Genomic DNA, 18104 nt, shown 5'->3' with positions numbered 1-18104 from the left:
TGTTCTGAAAGGAAGCTAGGCTTAGGTGGAAATCTTAGGCAAATATGTGATCGGATGACTCTGTGAGTCATTAGGTTACAATCCAGAAAGGCTATGACCAAAAAGGGTGTTAGTATACTTACCTGAATCACATCTGTGCACTAACTTGATTTGGAAACATATGGGTCCCTTTGCAAATAATTGGGAATGACACTGAGACAGACTCAGCAAAAGCATTAGTAAAAAGCCAAGCAAAAACATAACGAATTTCTATAGGTTATCTAAAAAGGGAAAACCAAAAGTTCGCACTGGAGTGGGACTTTCTTGCCACAGAATTTCCTTGCATAATGCAAGTTTAGGAGGTAAAATTAACTGCATTTTTTTGGTACACTGGTATTTAGGCATCTAATAATTAGGACTCGCAGCGGGATTTTCAGAGGTGCTTTGGCACTGGTGGAATTGGTTCTGTAATGCTGAACTTCAAACTTCTAATTGTTTTGACTGGGAGCTGGAGTGAAAAAGTTGTTTACATTCAAAATTGTGATCCTGAAACCTCATTTTACTACCATGGCACCAACAGTTTTTAACAGCCTTACTATTAGTAAGGATATTTAGTAAGGCTGTATCTAGCATGTAGTAAGCAGTCTTTGAAGCAGGAAAAAGAACCGAGGTTTACTTGCTCCTAAATGAGCACTTTAATTACTGGCCTCTTTTTCTCAGTAAATCTTTCCGTCTTTTCTGCTTCAATAGAGCGGCAGACCTCAGACTTCACCTACAGCAGTGTGAGCCTTCTGGTATGTCCTTAGATTTAATTAGAAAAAATCAGAACTGATACATCAAGAGGAAGATGTGTACGTACACTGATGGAATATACGAACGCACTTTTCAGTCTCATTTTGTGTAACAAAAAGCTAGTTTCAGCTGAGCGACAGTAATTCACAGATGTGGGCGAGTTCCTAGAAGTGGGGAAGTTACATGCATTACCGAAAGCTTAGTAATTTTTTTTTTTTTTTAAAGCAAGCGATCACTCAACAGCTGTTCCACTACTGTAAGGCAATACTGCTTCCTCGCACCTGGAGCGCCTGCCCTCAGCGTGCCTCCGTTTGGTGCCGGAGGTGACACAGGGAAGCCCTTTCCTCGCTGGCCGGGCTGCCGGCTGCCTCGCAGCCCGCGGCCCCCAGGCAGGCAGGGAGGGAGGGAGGCCCGCCGTCACCCCACCCCACTCCACCCCTCCCCAGGCTGCGGGGGGGAATACGGGCGCCTGTGAAGCGACGCGCTGGGGCAGCAAGTGCTCCCAGAGCCGAAGCTTGCGGCTGCAAGCGGGCTTCCTCCCGACTCCTCAAGAAATATGCTGCCCGGCGAGCACGCCCTGAGCACCCGCCCCGGCGGCCCACGCGCGGAGCGGCGGCGCGGAGGGGCGCGGAGCGGCAGGCGCTCCCCGCCCGCGCCCAGGTGCGGCCGCCTTCTGCGGAAGCGAAGGAGGGAGGGAGCTCCGCGCCGCGGGCGCGGCTTGCTGGGGAGCAGCGCGGGGGTGGGGTGGGGTGTGGAGGCAGGCAGGCAGGAAGGAAGGAAGGAAAGAAAGAGACAGAAAGCAAGAAAGCGAGCGAGCGGAGAGCCGGAGGGAGAAAAGAAAGCTGAAGCGATCTAAAGTCCTGCTCTTCCTTCCCCCTGCCCCCCTCCCCCGCCTTCCCCCGCTGCTTTTTCCCAGAGGTAAGCCAGCCTCCGCGGGGTGCGGAGTTTGCGAGGCAGAGGGCAAGGACTGCCCGCCCGCTGCCCCGTGCGCGGCGCGGCGGCCTGCGCGGGCGGCTCCCCGGGCCGGGCCGGGCCGGGCCGCGCCGCTGCCGGCACGGAGCTTTTCCGCGGGCCGCTGCTGTGATGCTGGAGGTCCCGGTCCCGCCGGCAGCGCAGCGGCCAGCGACAACAGCACTGCTGGAGAGTAAAGTTACCGGCGAGTTCCGGGGCGAGGCTGAGTAGTTTGGTACAGGGCATGTCTCAGAGGAGCGTCAGATATCCAATTTGGAATCTGACAAGAAATAGCTCGTAGGCAGGTAGAAAGTAAGGCGTGTGGTTTTTTTTCTCCTGTTTTCTTTCTGGCTTAAATTATTTTAACGGCCTGTATGTAAATGTCATACTAAGGAATAGTGTTTTATTATTGTGTATTTATTTACTCTATGAGTTGTTTTTGTGAAGTTAGACACGAACAGACTTCTTGTTAGCTGCCAGTATATTTCTGGAAATTTTATCAGGAAGTGCATGAAGTTCACTGTGAGAAAGTCAAAGAGCCACTAGGATGTCCTAGATAGAAAAAACAAATTGAATGATACAGCACCGAAGTGTTGCCACAGCAACTTGCTAAAGTGTACTCAGCCAATTCCACCTTTAGTTTGCTTGTTTATGCCGTGCAGTTCCTTACCCCAGAGACTATCTGCAAGTTGTCCCACTGGAATTTCTTGCAGTATGAGGTTTGACTCCGAGGTAGTGAAGGTGGCTGAACTTTTCTCTGGAAGAGAAGTGTTCTGAAATTAAAAAAAAAAAACCCAAACAAAAAAACCCCCAAAAAAACCAACAAAGAAACATTTTGACAGAGGATGTGCTTAATGGTATTTCGTAATTATCTACTACGTTGAACTACACTTAGTAACTTCTCGCATTTGGAAGGGGAACAGTTCTATCGGAATTGTTGCAATCAGTTATCCAAATGTTAATTCATTAAGTAACCACTTTAAAAAGGTCATTGCAGAGGTTGGGTGGTGGTTTTTTTTTTTTTTTTGAGCATGCAGTCAGTATGCTGATTGCATTATGTAGGTTTTTGGAAAGATCTTTAATGATCTACAGCGTTTTCTAGGCCTGTTAATCTTGTCAGTTTGTATGCAGTCAAGTACAATGGGAAGATGAAATTCACTACTGGCAGATTTCATTCTGCTTGATGGTAAGTCCTGTTGTAGTGGTTTTTTGTTTTGGGTTTTTTACCTGTTTTATTTGGATCTTAATCTAGTATGTAGTTTAGCAGAAGCTGGGAGCAAGCCTGAACTTGCTTGTGTTTGTTGAACTGATTGCTTAAAGTGTGGTTATCTTGCCATGCAGTTCTAAAGGTTTGACACTTTCTTCAGGCTAATATCTGTAGTGATCTTAAAAAGGGGGAAAAAAAGAGTCTCACTTGAGTCTTTCTATATTCAGCTATATCCTACTGTTCACACGTTTCATTATTAAAAGTTGGATTGCTTGCTTGCTTCAACATAGATTCGTCTGTCTATCTTCCAATTAATGTTGTCTTGAAGACTTTGCAACATGAAAATCATAGAATAGAAGAATCATAGAATCAACTGATACGGCTTTTCAGAATGTTAGATGCAAGTACTTATCCTCAGTGTGAGGAAAGGTCCTGAAAGTTATGTATGTTTTTCTGTGCTGTGCCAGTGTTGTCATTTTTCTTTGGTGCTATTTAGCTGTCACTTTTAGTAAAACAAAAAGAACTGTTATGCCAGTCTGAGTTGTTGTACCTCCTTGTGTGAGCCCCTTCCATAAGATGGGAAAAGGAAGGATGTGAAAATCAGTTTGAAAAGGAGTGTGAGAAACATCATCTTCTGTGGAAGAAAGTTGGATGATCCCATGCAAGGCTTGGGATGTGCAACACAAATTGAAATTCATCCCCTGCCAAAACATATTTTCTTGGAAGAAAAGCCCAGATGGTCTCCCTTGTGTTGTTTTCTGCACATTAGCAATTTAGATGTTTTACCCTTATTTCTATAAAATTGAATGGTCAAGTGTCTTCCAAGAAGCTTGATTTTTGTATAACAGCTATAGCATTTTCCTGGTTTTGGTAACCATGTTGAATGATGACTTTTGTCTTGGTTACTCTATATTGGAGAATATGATAGTACAGCAAGAATCAGTTTTATTTAAGCAAGACCAAATTCCCCTCGATTTTTTTTTTTCTTTTCTTTTTTGATATTTATTTCTATCAAATACTGTGGGAAAAATCTATTTTGCCTTGCTGCTGAGAGAAAAAGTTTTGTTTTACAGGCTGTATGCAACCACGTGCACTAATGTCGAAGACTATTGTTTACTTAAACTTGTAGTGGTACAAATATGGATGTGAAAGTGAATGTATGCATATAAATGTGTATGTAGCATATATATGCACTACATATCTAATGCTGTACAAACATTCTTTAGGGTTTGTTGTGACTTATTCTGCAATTAAAGCCATGGAGGAGATTAAATTCTTTTTTTAATTGATATTAATTACATTGAAATAGATTAATATATTGGATAAGGTGGTCCTCGAGTTCTGCTTTTCTGTATACTTCTTGAGCTTAAGCCTTTACTAAGGATAAAACATTGTAATGTAAGAAACGATTCAGTATTTATCTTCTAGCCTGCGATACAAACATTCACCAATGTGTGTAGATTTGTTTAGCTGTTTGTTACTTGAATCTTTGTCTGAGTAGTCAAACCAAAACAGGTGTCAGTATAACCCTTTGCTCAGACCCACAGAATATGTGTGACTGTGAACTTGCTGGTATCTAACCAGCTGTATAGCTAGGCCAGATCTATAGCATGTCTTTATAAATCTTGATGGATGCATTGACAGCTTCTGCCATAGATTACTACAGAAACAAAAAGTGGCTTGGGCTTCAGCATCTAGCAGTGCTGGCATTTTGTGGTCAAAATGTCTTCTCAGTGAGCATTTTCTTCCTTTCTCAGTCTGCTACACGTTTCATTTATAAAAATACACTGCAAAAAGTAATGGTTCTTGCAAATTTGGAAAGAAAGTTTGTTCTGTGCTAGGTAATCCTCTGCGTTGTTATGTGGTTTATACAGAGATAGGTTAGGATCCAAATAACTGATAATACCTGGCTATTTCAGTTCCTGAAGTAACAACAGTGGAGGTGTTCCAGAATAAGGTGTGGGCAAAGCATGTAGAAAAAACAGTATTTAGATACCGAAAAGAGTATGTGTGGGTTTAAATGTATATGTTTATACAAAAATATATATTTATTTATAAATGTATAACTAAAAGCTACTTTCCTAAGTGTCTTTTTTGTTACTGCTGAAGATGGAGGATTGAGAGAATGATACTGTCTGAAAATAAACACTAACACCTCAGGGAAAGAATACCCAAACAACACCGTGAAACCCAGAACGGCCAAGGAAGGTGGAAATGGCTGAGATAAAATTGCAACTCTAACTTTAAAACACTTGGACTCATATGCTAACATTGCAGGGGGGTTATATACTTGAACATGTGGGGTTTTTTTGTTTTGTTTTGGGTTTGGGTTTTTGTTTTTTTTCATTAATGGATACCTGAAAGACTGTTCTTTGGCACAAACAGTGCCTGCCTGATACTTTTTGCCCACTTTAGTAATTTCTGTACTATTTCTCATTCTGGACTCAGAATATTATTCAACTTCTTAAGAGACTATGTATTTATATTTGTATTTTTCAGGGTTTAGAGATGTGTGGAGGCCATACTGTTGAATTTTGTCTTGTATGGCTAGAGGCTTACATGAAAAGCTTGAAGAAATGCTGATGTCTGAAACTTTTAAAGGAACGATGAGTGTTTAGATAAGTACGCATGTTGGGAAAGGACAAAGTTAAATCTAAAAGCTGATTGTTAATCAGTTTAGCTCAATACAAGGCTTTTTGAATTTAAATGACTTTTTGGAATCTTTTAGTGAGGGTTAACTCCCTAACAAACTTCATCGCTCTTGAGAGGTTGATATCTGATTGGCCTATAGAACTCTCTCTCTAAAAAGTTTTAACTGTATCAATTTCGTATTCGAGATAGTAAGTCACTTCTCAGGCTTGTGGACAGTGATCAAAGCTGATAAAAATATTGCCCCAAAAATGAAGTTAAAGAGATTAGCAAGAATTTAAAGACTTACTATAAATGTTCCATTATTTAAAATGTGTGCTGTGTTGATTTTTATATCTTCCAGAAAAATGTAGGTTTGTTCATCATCTTTTTTTCCTCTTATTATGTTGCCTATATATATGGTGTAAGTATAAAGAGGATTTTTTTTCCCTGTTTTTGATTACCAGTTTTTGAAAGTGTGGGATTAATAAAGTTATTTACAAAATTTTGCAATAAAAGACTTCTAGTGATTGAGTCGGTTATTTAATCATTTATTTCATAATCATAATAAAGTACAGTCACCAATAGCAGTGATAACAGTTGTGCTCCATTCAGTACATGATTTTAAATTTATATTTATTTGTATGTGGCTTTGGGCAATGAGGAGGGGCACAAAGATTTATTTATGACTGCTTTTCTGAATAACGACTTAGTTATTCAAAAGACATTGGGGAAATCTTACAGGAAGAGGTTCTATCTTTTATTGGAGGAATTGATACAGTACAAAAGCAAGCAATCTTTTAAGCTTCAATTCTAGATCATAAGTAGTGCCCTTTTTGTCAGGAAATATTTTGAAGAATAAGGTATCAATACCTGCTACTATGGATATTTTCTGGGCATATGATTTCTTTTCTTTCTAATTGCTACTCAAGTCTTAGGCTGTTCTACCGAAGCTATTCTTTCTTTTCCAGGCTGCTTAAGGCTAGTACCTGCATGCCACGACAGCTGCTACAGTCAGCAGGTTTCCCTAAGGCCAAATTACTCTTTATACAGGAAGAGGGAGGTGAAAAAAACTGCTGCTGATCTTAAACCTTCTTTAAAGAGATGCAATTTCAGGCTGTCTCAAACACCTTCAGGATGGTAGCTTCTCCATCTGCTTTGGATTTTGTAAATTGTGAATTTGGATATGGCCCTGAAAGAAAGAACAACTCACATAGGTGGAGTCTGGAGAGTGCAAGAGCTGAGTTGGAAAATGCTGAGGAAAAACTGTCATGAGCATTGAGATACTAAATGTCCCTAGTGTAGAGGCCAGAATTTTCTATGGGGTTATGCCTCTGCTACTGTTTGTGGCCAAGGGAAAACTGCTTCCTTGACAGAGTTGAAAAGCTAGTAGTTAGTCGTTTCCTGTTTTCCCTCCCGACAGTTCTTTGAAGGACCTGATCTGCAAGATGTATTTTGATCACCTCCATAGCTTTCTGATTGTAGTTATTTAAACAATTAAGGCACTTCTACCCATGCCGCCACCCCCCCTGCTCCCCCATGTTCAGAAGTGATTCTACCTTTGTAAACTTTACTGGTTATGGTACTTGTTCAGTTGGATTCTCAGTTGAAGAGGGCTTGAACCCACAGTTCACATAGAGTGCTCTAGGCAGTCATTTTTCCTTTTTCCCATTGAAGGTGTGTTTCTGTGCTAAAAAGAGTTTAAGGCTCAGAAGATAAAGGAGTAGAAGCTCTACGCTGTAGTTAATTGGTGCTAGCGTGGGAATAGGAAAGCTTTGGGTTCCAGTTCTGGTCTTAGATCACTTTTTCTCCCCCTTATATCCAAGTACTGTATAATAAGAGTGTGTGCGTACATAAGTGGTTCATCTCTTAACTGTTCATCTTAACGTTAACTACTAGCATTATATGTTTTAAGACTGTATTACTTGTGCTGAGTTAAGACTTTGATTTCTCTGTTCTCTTTATACAGGCCAAGATAAAAGAATGGAGAGGTTATGCTGTTTACCCTCCTTGAAATTTTCATATATAAGCAATTAAAAAATATTACTGTACAAATGACAGGCAGCCTTTCAGAATTTTATCCAAGATTAATGTGAATTCAGGTGGGAATTTTTTTTAATGCCCTTTTTCTTTTCCATAGGTTTGCAGTCTTTAAAAAAAAATAAAAATCAGTTGGAACTGAAGAAACTTGAAGTGTCTTGAAGAAACTGATATTCTCCATTGGCTGGATGACACCAAATTTAGAGAGCTCTCTTGCTAGTGAATATGCATGCATCCTGACTATATTTCTACATGACTGTGTGGGGCAATACTCGGAATGAAGCTGCCATCATGTCATCCACAGGCAATGGCATAGATATTGAAGAATTCTTGGTCAACATTAACTTGGGACAGTATCTTCCTAACTTTAAAGAATATGGCTATAACATTGTGACAGATTGCTTGGGAATAAATAACAATGTGCTTCAGCAAATGGGAGTGTTGCCTACAGGGCACCGGAGAAGGATTCTTAAGCAATTAGACACCACTCTTTCAAAAATGCAAGGAAATTCTCTTTTCCGTGAAAATCTAAAACTCAAAGACTTGAAAGGTTTAGAAGAGAAGCAATATTCGTCCTCGGATCAGGAGTCTCCAATAAGCAATTCAAGTGTAGATGGGACTAGTTTGATGCCTGCAACATTGTCAGAACAACTTCTTAATAAAGCTTACCTTGATAAAGAAAGGTTTGAACTTGCAGAGCAAAACTTACTGGAGGCAAATGATGATAGCTTTACAAATTTGGATTTTTCTAGTTTATACCAGAATTCAGACAGCATACTAAAAGCTATCAATGTAAGTGGAAGTATTAAGATGAATACTCAGCCAGATACATCACTGGAAGAAGCTGCTGCATACCAAGCTGATGAGCACTTGACTGGCTGTTTGGCATTTCATGATCCTCCTTCTTCATTTGCTCATTCATGTGAGACAAAATACAGTGAAAACAAACATCTGATGTTTGCAGATGAGGATGATTTATCTGATAGTGAGCCAAATTCTCCATTCTTTAAGTTTAAAGGAGAAATGATAGACAATGACTTATATGATTCTTATACGCAAAACTGCATGAAAGTATTTCCAAGAGCAAGCCGGTCTTTTATATTAAGGCATCGACCTGTACCAGAAATTCCCGAATCAAGTAAAGTTCAAGCTTCGTCAAGGTAACTGCTGTTTCCTTTTAATGAATAATGGCTATCATTGTAGAAATTACGGTTTGGGGTTTCTCACAGGTTTTTTATGTAATTTTTTTTTAAATTTTTTTAGTATGTGTTGTAAGTACACTGGATCTGGTATGAATGTTGCCAGGTTAACTGAAGGAGGATTAAGCTTCAATGCAAGTTAAAAGCGCAAATGAGAGTATAAAGGGAAATTTTAGAACAGTGTTTCCTTATAACCTCCCCAATTATCTCTGTGTCTACTTATTTTCACAGAAAGGAATCTTTATTGCTTTAGATATAACCCTTGTTAAAAACAACTATATCAAGCATTTTTTAAACTTAATCTGTATGCTGTTAAGATAGGGTAGAATGGAAATACACAAATGTTACAAAACCAAGATTGAAAAATAACAGAAAAAGCTGTTGAATCTATTCCAAACCAAAACATTGCTAATAATATTAATTAGACCTTAGCTCCAGTGTTTCTGACGAAATTCTGATCTATCACAGGAAAATGGTGACAAAATGGTGATTTCAAGAGGACTAAAAATTCACCCTTAGGTATAAAAATCTACTTTTATGAGACAGCAGTTATAGTGAAACACAAGTTTTCAGGTTGTGTCTTGGTAACTTTTAAGGTCGTACCTTTCAAGGGATACTGTTCTTGGAAAATACAAGTTTATTATTTTTATATATGTAACTCAAAAGAAAGATCTAGGAAGTTTTACACACCTACACATATTAATGTAGTTTTATCTAAAAAGTCGGGCAAAATTTAGAAAATCCTTCTTGTCTGTTTTGTGCATTATATGGTGTAGCCACCCTGTAAAGAAAGCAGGATGTATCGATATGATTGCATGCATGGGCATAACAAGATGATTACATGAGAATCTTAAGTCTCAGCCTTAAAGCACGTAAAATTTATATGTAAATATAAATATGTAAATTTTTTGTTTTAAATTAGAATAGGATACTTTGTGGAGGAGGAAATTACATTATACTGCGGGTCTAAAGCAAGGACTTTCTTCAAGATGGCTCTTAGATTAATTTCTAAACTGGTTGTCATTTAACTGTTAACTCAGAGGATGAATGCAACCAGTTTGTAATATTAGGTGTTGGCTTTTGCTGGTGTTCTCATGATAACAAAACCTTAGCTTTTAATGATGCCTGTAATATAAAATATTTTTGAGGCATTCCAGCAGGAAAAAGAAAGTGGAAAAAGGGAAAGAAAAAAAAGGATAGATGTGGGGGGCGTTCAGAGTTTATCCTTGTACAGATAGTTCTGTGCAGCATTGGTGAGGATAGTATTGGATAGAGTCCAATAAAGTTTGTTATGATAAATTGCATAGGAGAGTTTGAATTTGTTTCAAAATATTCATGTGATGTGTGTGTGGATTTTTCTTCCTTCAAAATGGTTGAGTTCATAATTTGAATCCACAAATTAGTGAGTAGCGCTTATTGTCTTGAATAAGCATCAGTTGTTGTAGCTTGTCTTGCAAAAATGGGATAAAATGTAGAGGAAAAGGTCTGATGTTAGAACTTAACTCTAGGCCTATCTTAATAAAAGTAATATTGTTTGAATGTTAAAAATAATAGGCACTGAATGTGCAGTTGATCACAATATTACAGGCTGTGTAAACGAAGAATATCTCCCCACAGATTAATTTGTGATAATTTTGGTTCTGTTAACTATAAGCTTTTACTGATCATGTTGGTTAAGTGTCTTAGAGAAGAAAAATTCATGCAAAGGCATATGCAAAGTTTTGTCGGTGTAGCCATATCCAAATCATTAGGTTGCACTTTTTTTAGTCAACTTTTTTTTTTTTAAACCACTAGCTATGCCTGGGAGGGACATGTCTGAGAATGTTTTGTATTTATCTTGTCTTTTTCATCTGCATATCTCAGCAGTTAGAAACATCATTAGCAAGTTTATACATGCCCTAAATGCGGAGTTTTCCCAGCATTTATAAGTTTCTTTTAGATTATTGGAAGAAGTCAGTATTAAATGTTGTAATGCAATTGTTTGATTGAACAGATGGAGAGGCAAAGATTCTTTGCAACAATTAAGAGATTTTTGTGTGCCTTAAAAAACTGTTTCATCAGTTCCTTCTAAATCACCAAAAAATTGTGCTTATTGAAACTTAAGTATAACCATCTTTCAGTGAGAAGTAGCTTTACGTTAACTTTTGTAGAGCGATTATCCCTACTTCATATAATAAAGCTATTCCTGCTGGGCTGAAATGGGAATCTCATCCTAAAAGATGATAATAACTAGCTACTAAAAGAGTACTCTTAATGTCTTTTGAGAAACAGTCATCCAGTAGAGAGAATATGCTGTATTTGTAATGTTCCCACCATTGAAGTAAATCCTCCAAATCCCAGTCTATTAGTGATTGATATGTGACTGGGTCACTAACTTCATTACCCACCATTTTGATTTGTGAGCGCCAGCTTATTTTCTTCATCTTTATGCTCCAGTTATAACAATATGGAAATCCTGAAGGACAAGTATGAGGAGACAGGACCTTCCTGTCTGAGGAAGATCAAGGCTAAACCAGAACTTCAAACCAGAACTTAAACTTCACAGAAACATTCTTGATAACCTTGCCGGGTATTTTTTTAGAGGCAAAGAATTAATACAGAATTTTAAAATGGCAGCTTGCAGCATCTTTACCCTCAGGAAAGATCATGTCTGTCTTACAGAATTGCATAGACAAACATTCTCAACTGACTTTTATTGATAGATGCTGGTTTCATCCTTATTACATTGTATGAAGGCTTTTCCATAGAGGCAGAGAAATCCTGCTGAAATCTTCTGGGAAACTCAACATTTCCTTCTAGTTGTGCATGGATATTAGTCATTACATTTTTATGCAAGGAAATGCTTTTCTCATGATCTCCTATGTGCCTTCTGGCACAAAAAGTTCATACAGTGGGTCTCCTTGTGCCCCTTAGTAGTGCTGTGACCATGTCACTTTTTATTACTAATAACATGCTTGCCTCTTTTGCAATTATATCTGCTTCCCTGTGCGTCAGTTGTGCTCCTGGCTCTTGCCTGTAACAAAACACGCTGTCAGCTGGTAAGACACCATAGCATTTTAGAAGTTGGAAATATTTTGGTTTTGTTTCTTCTTTGAAGTATATGTGGCATCACTGTAGTACTGAGGGGTGCAGAATTAAAAAAAAAAAAAGTGTCAATTACACAGTGTTCTTGATAGTGGGGTTATTGTGCAGATTTTAGTAGTGTTTTTGGTTGATCAGTATTGAAGTGATGTGTAATTATGCTAGATTCTTGTCAGCTAGACTTTTCCTTCTTACCATAACATTATGAGCTCTCTGTTGATACAGAACTAGTAAAGATCACTCTAAAGGTGTTTAAAAGCACTGGAATTGTTAAGAGGATTGCAAATCATCTTCTAAAATTGAAATAATCTGCATCCAAAACATCTTTATTAGACAAAGTCATCACCCTTTCTGAGACCCTGCATTCTGCGTTTCACTGAGCAGTCTTAAATTTTTAATATGGTTTCCCAGTCATGTTGTGAGACAGAATGAAGGGTTAAACACAGTGGATTGGAAGTTTCATGGTCTCTCTTGATACTTTTGGTCTATGACTTCTTCCATACAGACATAAGTGAAAAATTGAGGCTTTTGTAAGACAAAGTAGTGAAAGTAATGCAACAGATGGAGCTAACCACTGACGTGCCTTTAGTGCAAGATTAAGGATAATAAGTATAGAGATAGTTTTAGAGGCTTTGGATGCTTTGGATCATGTCATTTAGCAGTCACTCTTAGTTGAAATAGCTACTGTTGCATCATTCAGAGCAGCAATCTGTTCAAAGAAAAAGCTTAAGCAGATTTACAATGTGGTAAACCTGTTTGTTATACAGAATGCTACACAGATAAAATTTCAGGCTGATGAACTCTATATACTGTTAATTTTTTTCATATCCCCCAACTTTGTTACTTGTATTGTTCAGTAGTGGGATTGCTCTGATTCTTTATCAAAAGAAATAAAAAGAAATAGACCAAAAGTAATTCTGGAAAATATTCTGCATTTGGGGGAAAATATAAATAAATAAAATAGATAATGATGCTTGGCCTGAGCAGGCACTATTCGTTTTCTGCAACTGGCAGATCCTATGGTTGAAACTTCTTCCTTGGTACTGATATTCTTTAGACTCCATTTCTTAACATGTAAGTAGTCAAGATTCCTACTGAGGTGCCCAAGCTGATGCTGCTGTGTCTCTCTACTCTGTGTTCTGTCACAGAAAGCAAATTTTTTAGGAGAGAGAAGCTATTCCCTCTCTTTTCCTATGGTCAAGCATCACCATTAATTTACCTCTGCAAGCAGTCTATGAACCCCAAAGCTCTAACACAGCATGCTAGAGCACTTTTGACGTGTTTGCATTACGGGAGGGTTAGGTCTTGAGGTAGATAGAAAAGAAAACATGTCTTGAATGAGTTTGACAACAAAAGCTTCATTCATTTAAAACACTCAGCAGATGAATGCCAGTAAAGACTTTGAAGCACTGGCTGCTTACACTGACCGACAGGAGTATATTGAATAAAACAGCTCAGCCCAGTGCTACGCTCTTACCTTTCCAGTCTCTCAGCCTTTAGCAAGACGACTCGCTGCCTCATCACACCCTTTCATCCTGTTTATGCATAAGGAAATGGCGGTGGGGAAGAGTATGCAGCCTGAGCCTCATCCGGTACCTCTTAATATGTGAAAATAGTGGGTCTTAATCTCCACAGTGGTAACAAAGTGATAATTTAATTGAAATTATTATTATATCTTTGTAAAATTGGCACACTGTGACTGGCAGACTGCTTGCACTAACCTTACTTTAAAGAGCAAAATAAAGAAGACCATTAATCTGAAGAGGTCTTAAATTTTGGAAATGGTTAAGGAAAGTCATAGATTGGTGTAGATACAAGATTTTTTTTTTTCAATCTTATTTGACCCCAAAGAAGTCTTCAGTATTTTCCTGTCTTTTAATCCAAGTATTCAATTTGTACAATAACTATCTAACTATTCTATTCTATTGAGCATTGACAAATTATCAAGATGGCGGCAAACTTTTTAGCAGGGCCTGTTGTGACAGGACAAGGGGGAATGGCTTTAAACTAAAGGGGGGTAGATATGAAGAAGAAATTTTTTATGCTGAGGGTGGTGAAACACTGGCACAGCTTGCCCAGGGAGGTGGTGGATGCCCCATCCCTGGAAATATTCAAGGTCAGGTTGGACGGGGCTCTGAGCAACCTGATCTAGTTGAGGATGTCCCTGTGCACGGCAGGGGGGTTGGACTAGATGACCTTTAGAGGTCCCTTCCAACCCAAACTGTTCTATGATTCTGTGATTTTATAGCTTGTACTGTTTGTTGTTTGTTACACATAATCTTTGAAGCAGATATTCAGAGTAAACGTGTTTGTTTGATTTTATATCTTGAGATAGTTTTTACTTGATGTAAGTTAGAACTTTATTTTCCAAAAATGACAAAAAGGTTTTACTTTTGATTGCTGGAAAAAAAGACTATGATTGCTTATTAGCAGGTTTTCTTGCTGTGCATACATACATGTAGGTACATAATCAAAAAAGAATACACAAGTCCTGAAAAATACATGAATTAAAAAATTGCAGGTCTTTGTAAGCTGATTTGTTATTTTTAATTTCCTGGTGAATTTATCTTCACTTGTTGCTATTGCCATTACCCACTTTTAAATCCATCCACCCTGAAACTAAGCCAATGACTCACTGTTTTACATAAGGAAGAAAACCATCATTTTAAAAGCTCTTTGAGTCAAAGCTGCTTATCTGTATCTCTAATTTATTTTAATGCTATTAATAGACCTAAAACCCCCCAACCTAACAACAAAAGAATCTGTTCTGTGTTGAAAAAGTTAAGTTTGTTTTGGTTTTTTTTTTTGTAAGCATACCAGGTTCTTTAAAATTACGTTACTACAAATGCATGAAGTTAGTTTGCTAATGTAGCTTCAAAAGATGTAAGCACATCAATTTTAGTAAAATGTATGAAGAAACAGAGACTTTTAACATATTTGCTGTGGTTTTTTTGTAATTGTAACTCAGGAGAGTAAACAGTTACGTGTGGGAGCTAGGCCATGATCCACCTTCACTGGCCAAACTCACCCTGTTTTTTCTAAATCCAGGATTTTAGAAGATACCTTTGAGGAACTTAATTGATATAACCTGGATAACATTTGAAATGTCAAGTAACTTTATAAGGCGTGGCTTCTGTCTTGATTTTAATCTAATAATTTGTTTGGGGCAGATTTAAGGATGGATTAAAAATTATATGAAATAGTAGTTCATAAATGTATGCCTTCTGTCAGAGAAAAATCAGCCTGTAATATGGAGTAATTAAATTTGGACTTCATGGGACAGTATTTCTAAAGTTTTGAATATAGCTAATCTTAAAAGAATAAAATTTCTCAATATGTCAAGTGGGGAAACAAAAATTAGGAATATTGGTATTTTTAGTAAAACATACTTATCTTTGGCTTTGAAGGATGGAGGACCTGCAAACTGTTAGAAAAACTTCAAGGATCTTGTATGGCATTTATCAGTCAATGAATATTCTGTAAGGATGCACGAGGATCTGTATCACTGTTATTTCAAGCAGAGAAAATGAAATTAAGAGGAAAAATTACTAATTATTCATGTTAACAGTGGAAACCAGAGCTTGGCTGAAAACAGCTCTAATACAGGTTGCTAGAGTAGTGAAGATGGGTTAGAAAGGTGCTAATGCAGGCATATTTGTTCCTGTGTTGTTATTCTAAAGCTGCTGTCTCAGCCTGAAATCTCAATAATAATAATAATAATAATAATTTAAAAAATGTGATCTTTAGCAGCGTGATGAGTGCCACTATACATGAAATTGCTGAAATACTTAGTGGCCAGCACAACATCAATAATAAAATAATTTTTCTGTTGTGTATGGGGATACATTCTTACCTATCTACAAAATGTGCAGTGGTAGTCACAGGCAGTTGCAATGCAATGTCGTTTATGTCTCAGATTGAAAACTTGCTGAGAAAAAATTCATCTTAGGAAATCAAAACTTTACAGCGATTTTTTTCAGTGGTTGAGAGCATGTTTTGTCTGGATTTCCATGCCCAGGCTCCCTTTGAGCTTAATGTTAAATTAGACTTTCATAGTATATCCTTCTTTAAATATAGTCATTGGTAATCAGCAGGAAGGAGAAGGGAGGGTGAAGAGCGAGAGATCTCCATGCTTCCCAGAAATCTAAATGTATCACATGGTCAGTTCAAAACAAACAAAACCAAACTCAAGGTGTGTGCTAGGGTCAGAGAAGTATTCAGTGTCATAAAGGGAGGAAAACACAGTTGGGTGACTTTTAAATTAAATCAGAAGTTTTCCCAAGACTTAAAATTGACTATTTCTATATTTGTATATAATTTTAATAGTTTAACTGCATAAGATATTTTTGTTCCATTTCTGGGAAATTTCACTTAATGTTTTCATGTTGTGCTTTGTTTTGTTCAAGTTCCCTTCAGAAAAGAAGAAATGTGGATCTTGTAAATATCGCTTGCACTGGGAGGCAAATTTCACAAAACAGTGAGTTAAGCACACTGATATTTACATCTTGAATATTGAAGAAAAAGAAACCTCAGACCAGAAGTTGTCTAAAATGAGTATAGACTTGCTTATTTTAAGAAATATTGGGCATCTGGAAGGTCTGGAAAAAGTGATGTGTGTAATAACAGAGCATTTAACCACTTCTGCATTCTTACTTAGTTTTTGTTTATGAGCTAATAAAATGAAAATTAGAAAATCCAGTCTTTAAACCTAATTTATTTTAATATACTTTTTTAGACTACAGTAGTTTGAGTTTCTAAGATTAGATCCAGATTTTTTAAGCAGAGTTAGCTTTTTCTTGAAAGATATAAGGAGCGTATTCCTGACTAATGCAGCTTAATTTGTTAGTTACTGCTCATAGCTTCAGGAAATAACAGGAAATTAATTGTATTAAATACTGGAAGAGTTTAGAAGTCTTGTGCAGTCAGTAGTAAACAGAAGTTCTTTTATACTCTAGAGGTATGTCTTGTTTGAAGTCATGCATATTAATTTCAAGCAAATACTTGGTCACAAAATGAAGATTGTGCACAAATGAGTTTTTGTGTGGGGTTTTGTTTTGTTTTTTTAAGTCAGAATAAAGGACACTTTGGAGCTATTGCTCCTAAGAGTATGCAACAAAAAGGTGGTTTTTTTTTTAACTTGATGCAGGGTAGGAAAGACGAAAATGCCTGTATGCAAGTTAGGTCCAAATTATATAGTAAATAGTGTCTGACTAGGTAGTGTCTGAGACGGAAAAAAGTGTCTGGAGTTGAGTTAGAAATGGGAAATTGTTTCTTGTTCTTCAAAATTTTTTCTGAGAAGGACAGAGAAATTACAAGCAGAAAAATCTGTGTCCCTTGTTGATTTTATTAGTACTTTAGTAGAGTATTGCACTGTATGACTCTGAATTTATTTATTTTTTTGCTTTAAGAAACTTTCACAGAAGAAAAGCCACCCATCATCTCTCCATATGGGGAAACCTTTATTTGTGGCAACCCTAAAGATGATAAAGTAAGTTGAGAAGTCTGGATATAAATGGTCTATCTTCACTTTAAGCTTCATGTTATGTATTTTATATTGGCCTTAATTCTATTTTCCTCTGCTTTTTCAGTTCCCAATACCTTTTCTGTCTTTTTAGGTACATGGAAAAGTTTTGTAGTGTAAATATTTATGGACTAGTGACTTTTCTTAATCTGGAGATACACTTTGTTCAGTAGTAATAGGAAGCTGTAGTGTTGGTTGGTTGTTTTTCTTGGTTTTGTTTTTTAAACAACATAGGACAGATAACTGACTTTTTTTTTTCTTTTTTTTTTATGCCCAGAGCTGCCGTATCACATGCAAAACAGTCAGTTACAGGCAGTTGCAGACTACCTTGATGCCTTCCTTTTACCTTCTTAGGTACAGTGGTATATTGTAATACTTTGTGCCTAAGTGAGGCTAAGTGGTGGATAACCATTAGAATTGGCTAGTAAAGGTAAAAGTGGCTTTTCTCTCTTCTGATAATTGCAGATCGAGACTGGGCATGTCTACACAGGCTTGGGTATATCCTATGAAAGCAGTTTACATGTTAGCTTAGATGAGCTAATGGTCACTTTTGGCCATACCCTTTTTTAACTCCTGTATATGAAACTTCTCAGGACTTGGGGTATTTTTCATGCATCCCCTAAACTTGCCGTATACCCGGAAAGTCACTTTTGTTGTAGGATTCTCTGAAGTGAACATTTTTATTGGGGTCAGTAATTGATGGTGT

The 18104-nt window shown here is 37.5% G+C and overlaps 1 protein-coding gene across 2 annotated transcripts in view; it reads left to right on the top strand.

Moving 5' to 3' along the window:
• ARAP2 (ArfGAP with RhoGAP domain, ankyrin repeat and PH domain 2) overlaps positions 1–18104 on the top strand; it is a 168352-nt gene that overhangs the window by 30964 nt on the left and 119284 nt on the right. The window contains exons 1-4 of one of the 2 annotated variants that reach the window (XM_076336071.1): positions 1667–1689; positions 7698–8757; positions 16284–16354; positions 17286–17365. In XM_076336071.1, coding sequence (XP_076192186.1) covers positions 7850–8757; positions 16284–16354; positions 17286–17365 — 1059 coding nt within the window. In that variant the 5' untranslated portion in view covers positions 1667–1689; positions 7698–7849. Of the gene's footprint in view, positions 1–1666; positions 1690–7697; positions 8758–16283; positions 16355–17285; positions 17366–18104 lie in introns of those variants that run through there. The other variant, XM_076336072.1, reaches the window with a different exon arrangement.

This window comes from Aptenodytes patagonicus, chromosome 4, assembly GCF_965638725.1.
Source record: "Aptenodytes patagonicus chromosome 4, bAptPat1.pri.cur, whole genome shotgun sequence".
Classification (NCBI taxonomy): Eukaryota; Metazoa; Chordata; class Aves; order Sphenisciformes; family Spheniscidae; genus Aptenodytes; species Aptenodytes patagonicus.
Note: the sequence above shows the minus strand (reverse complement) of the source record. Positions and strands in the feature narration are given on the sequence as shown.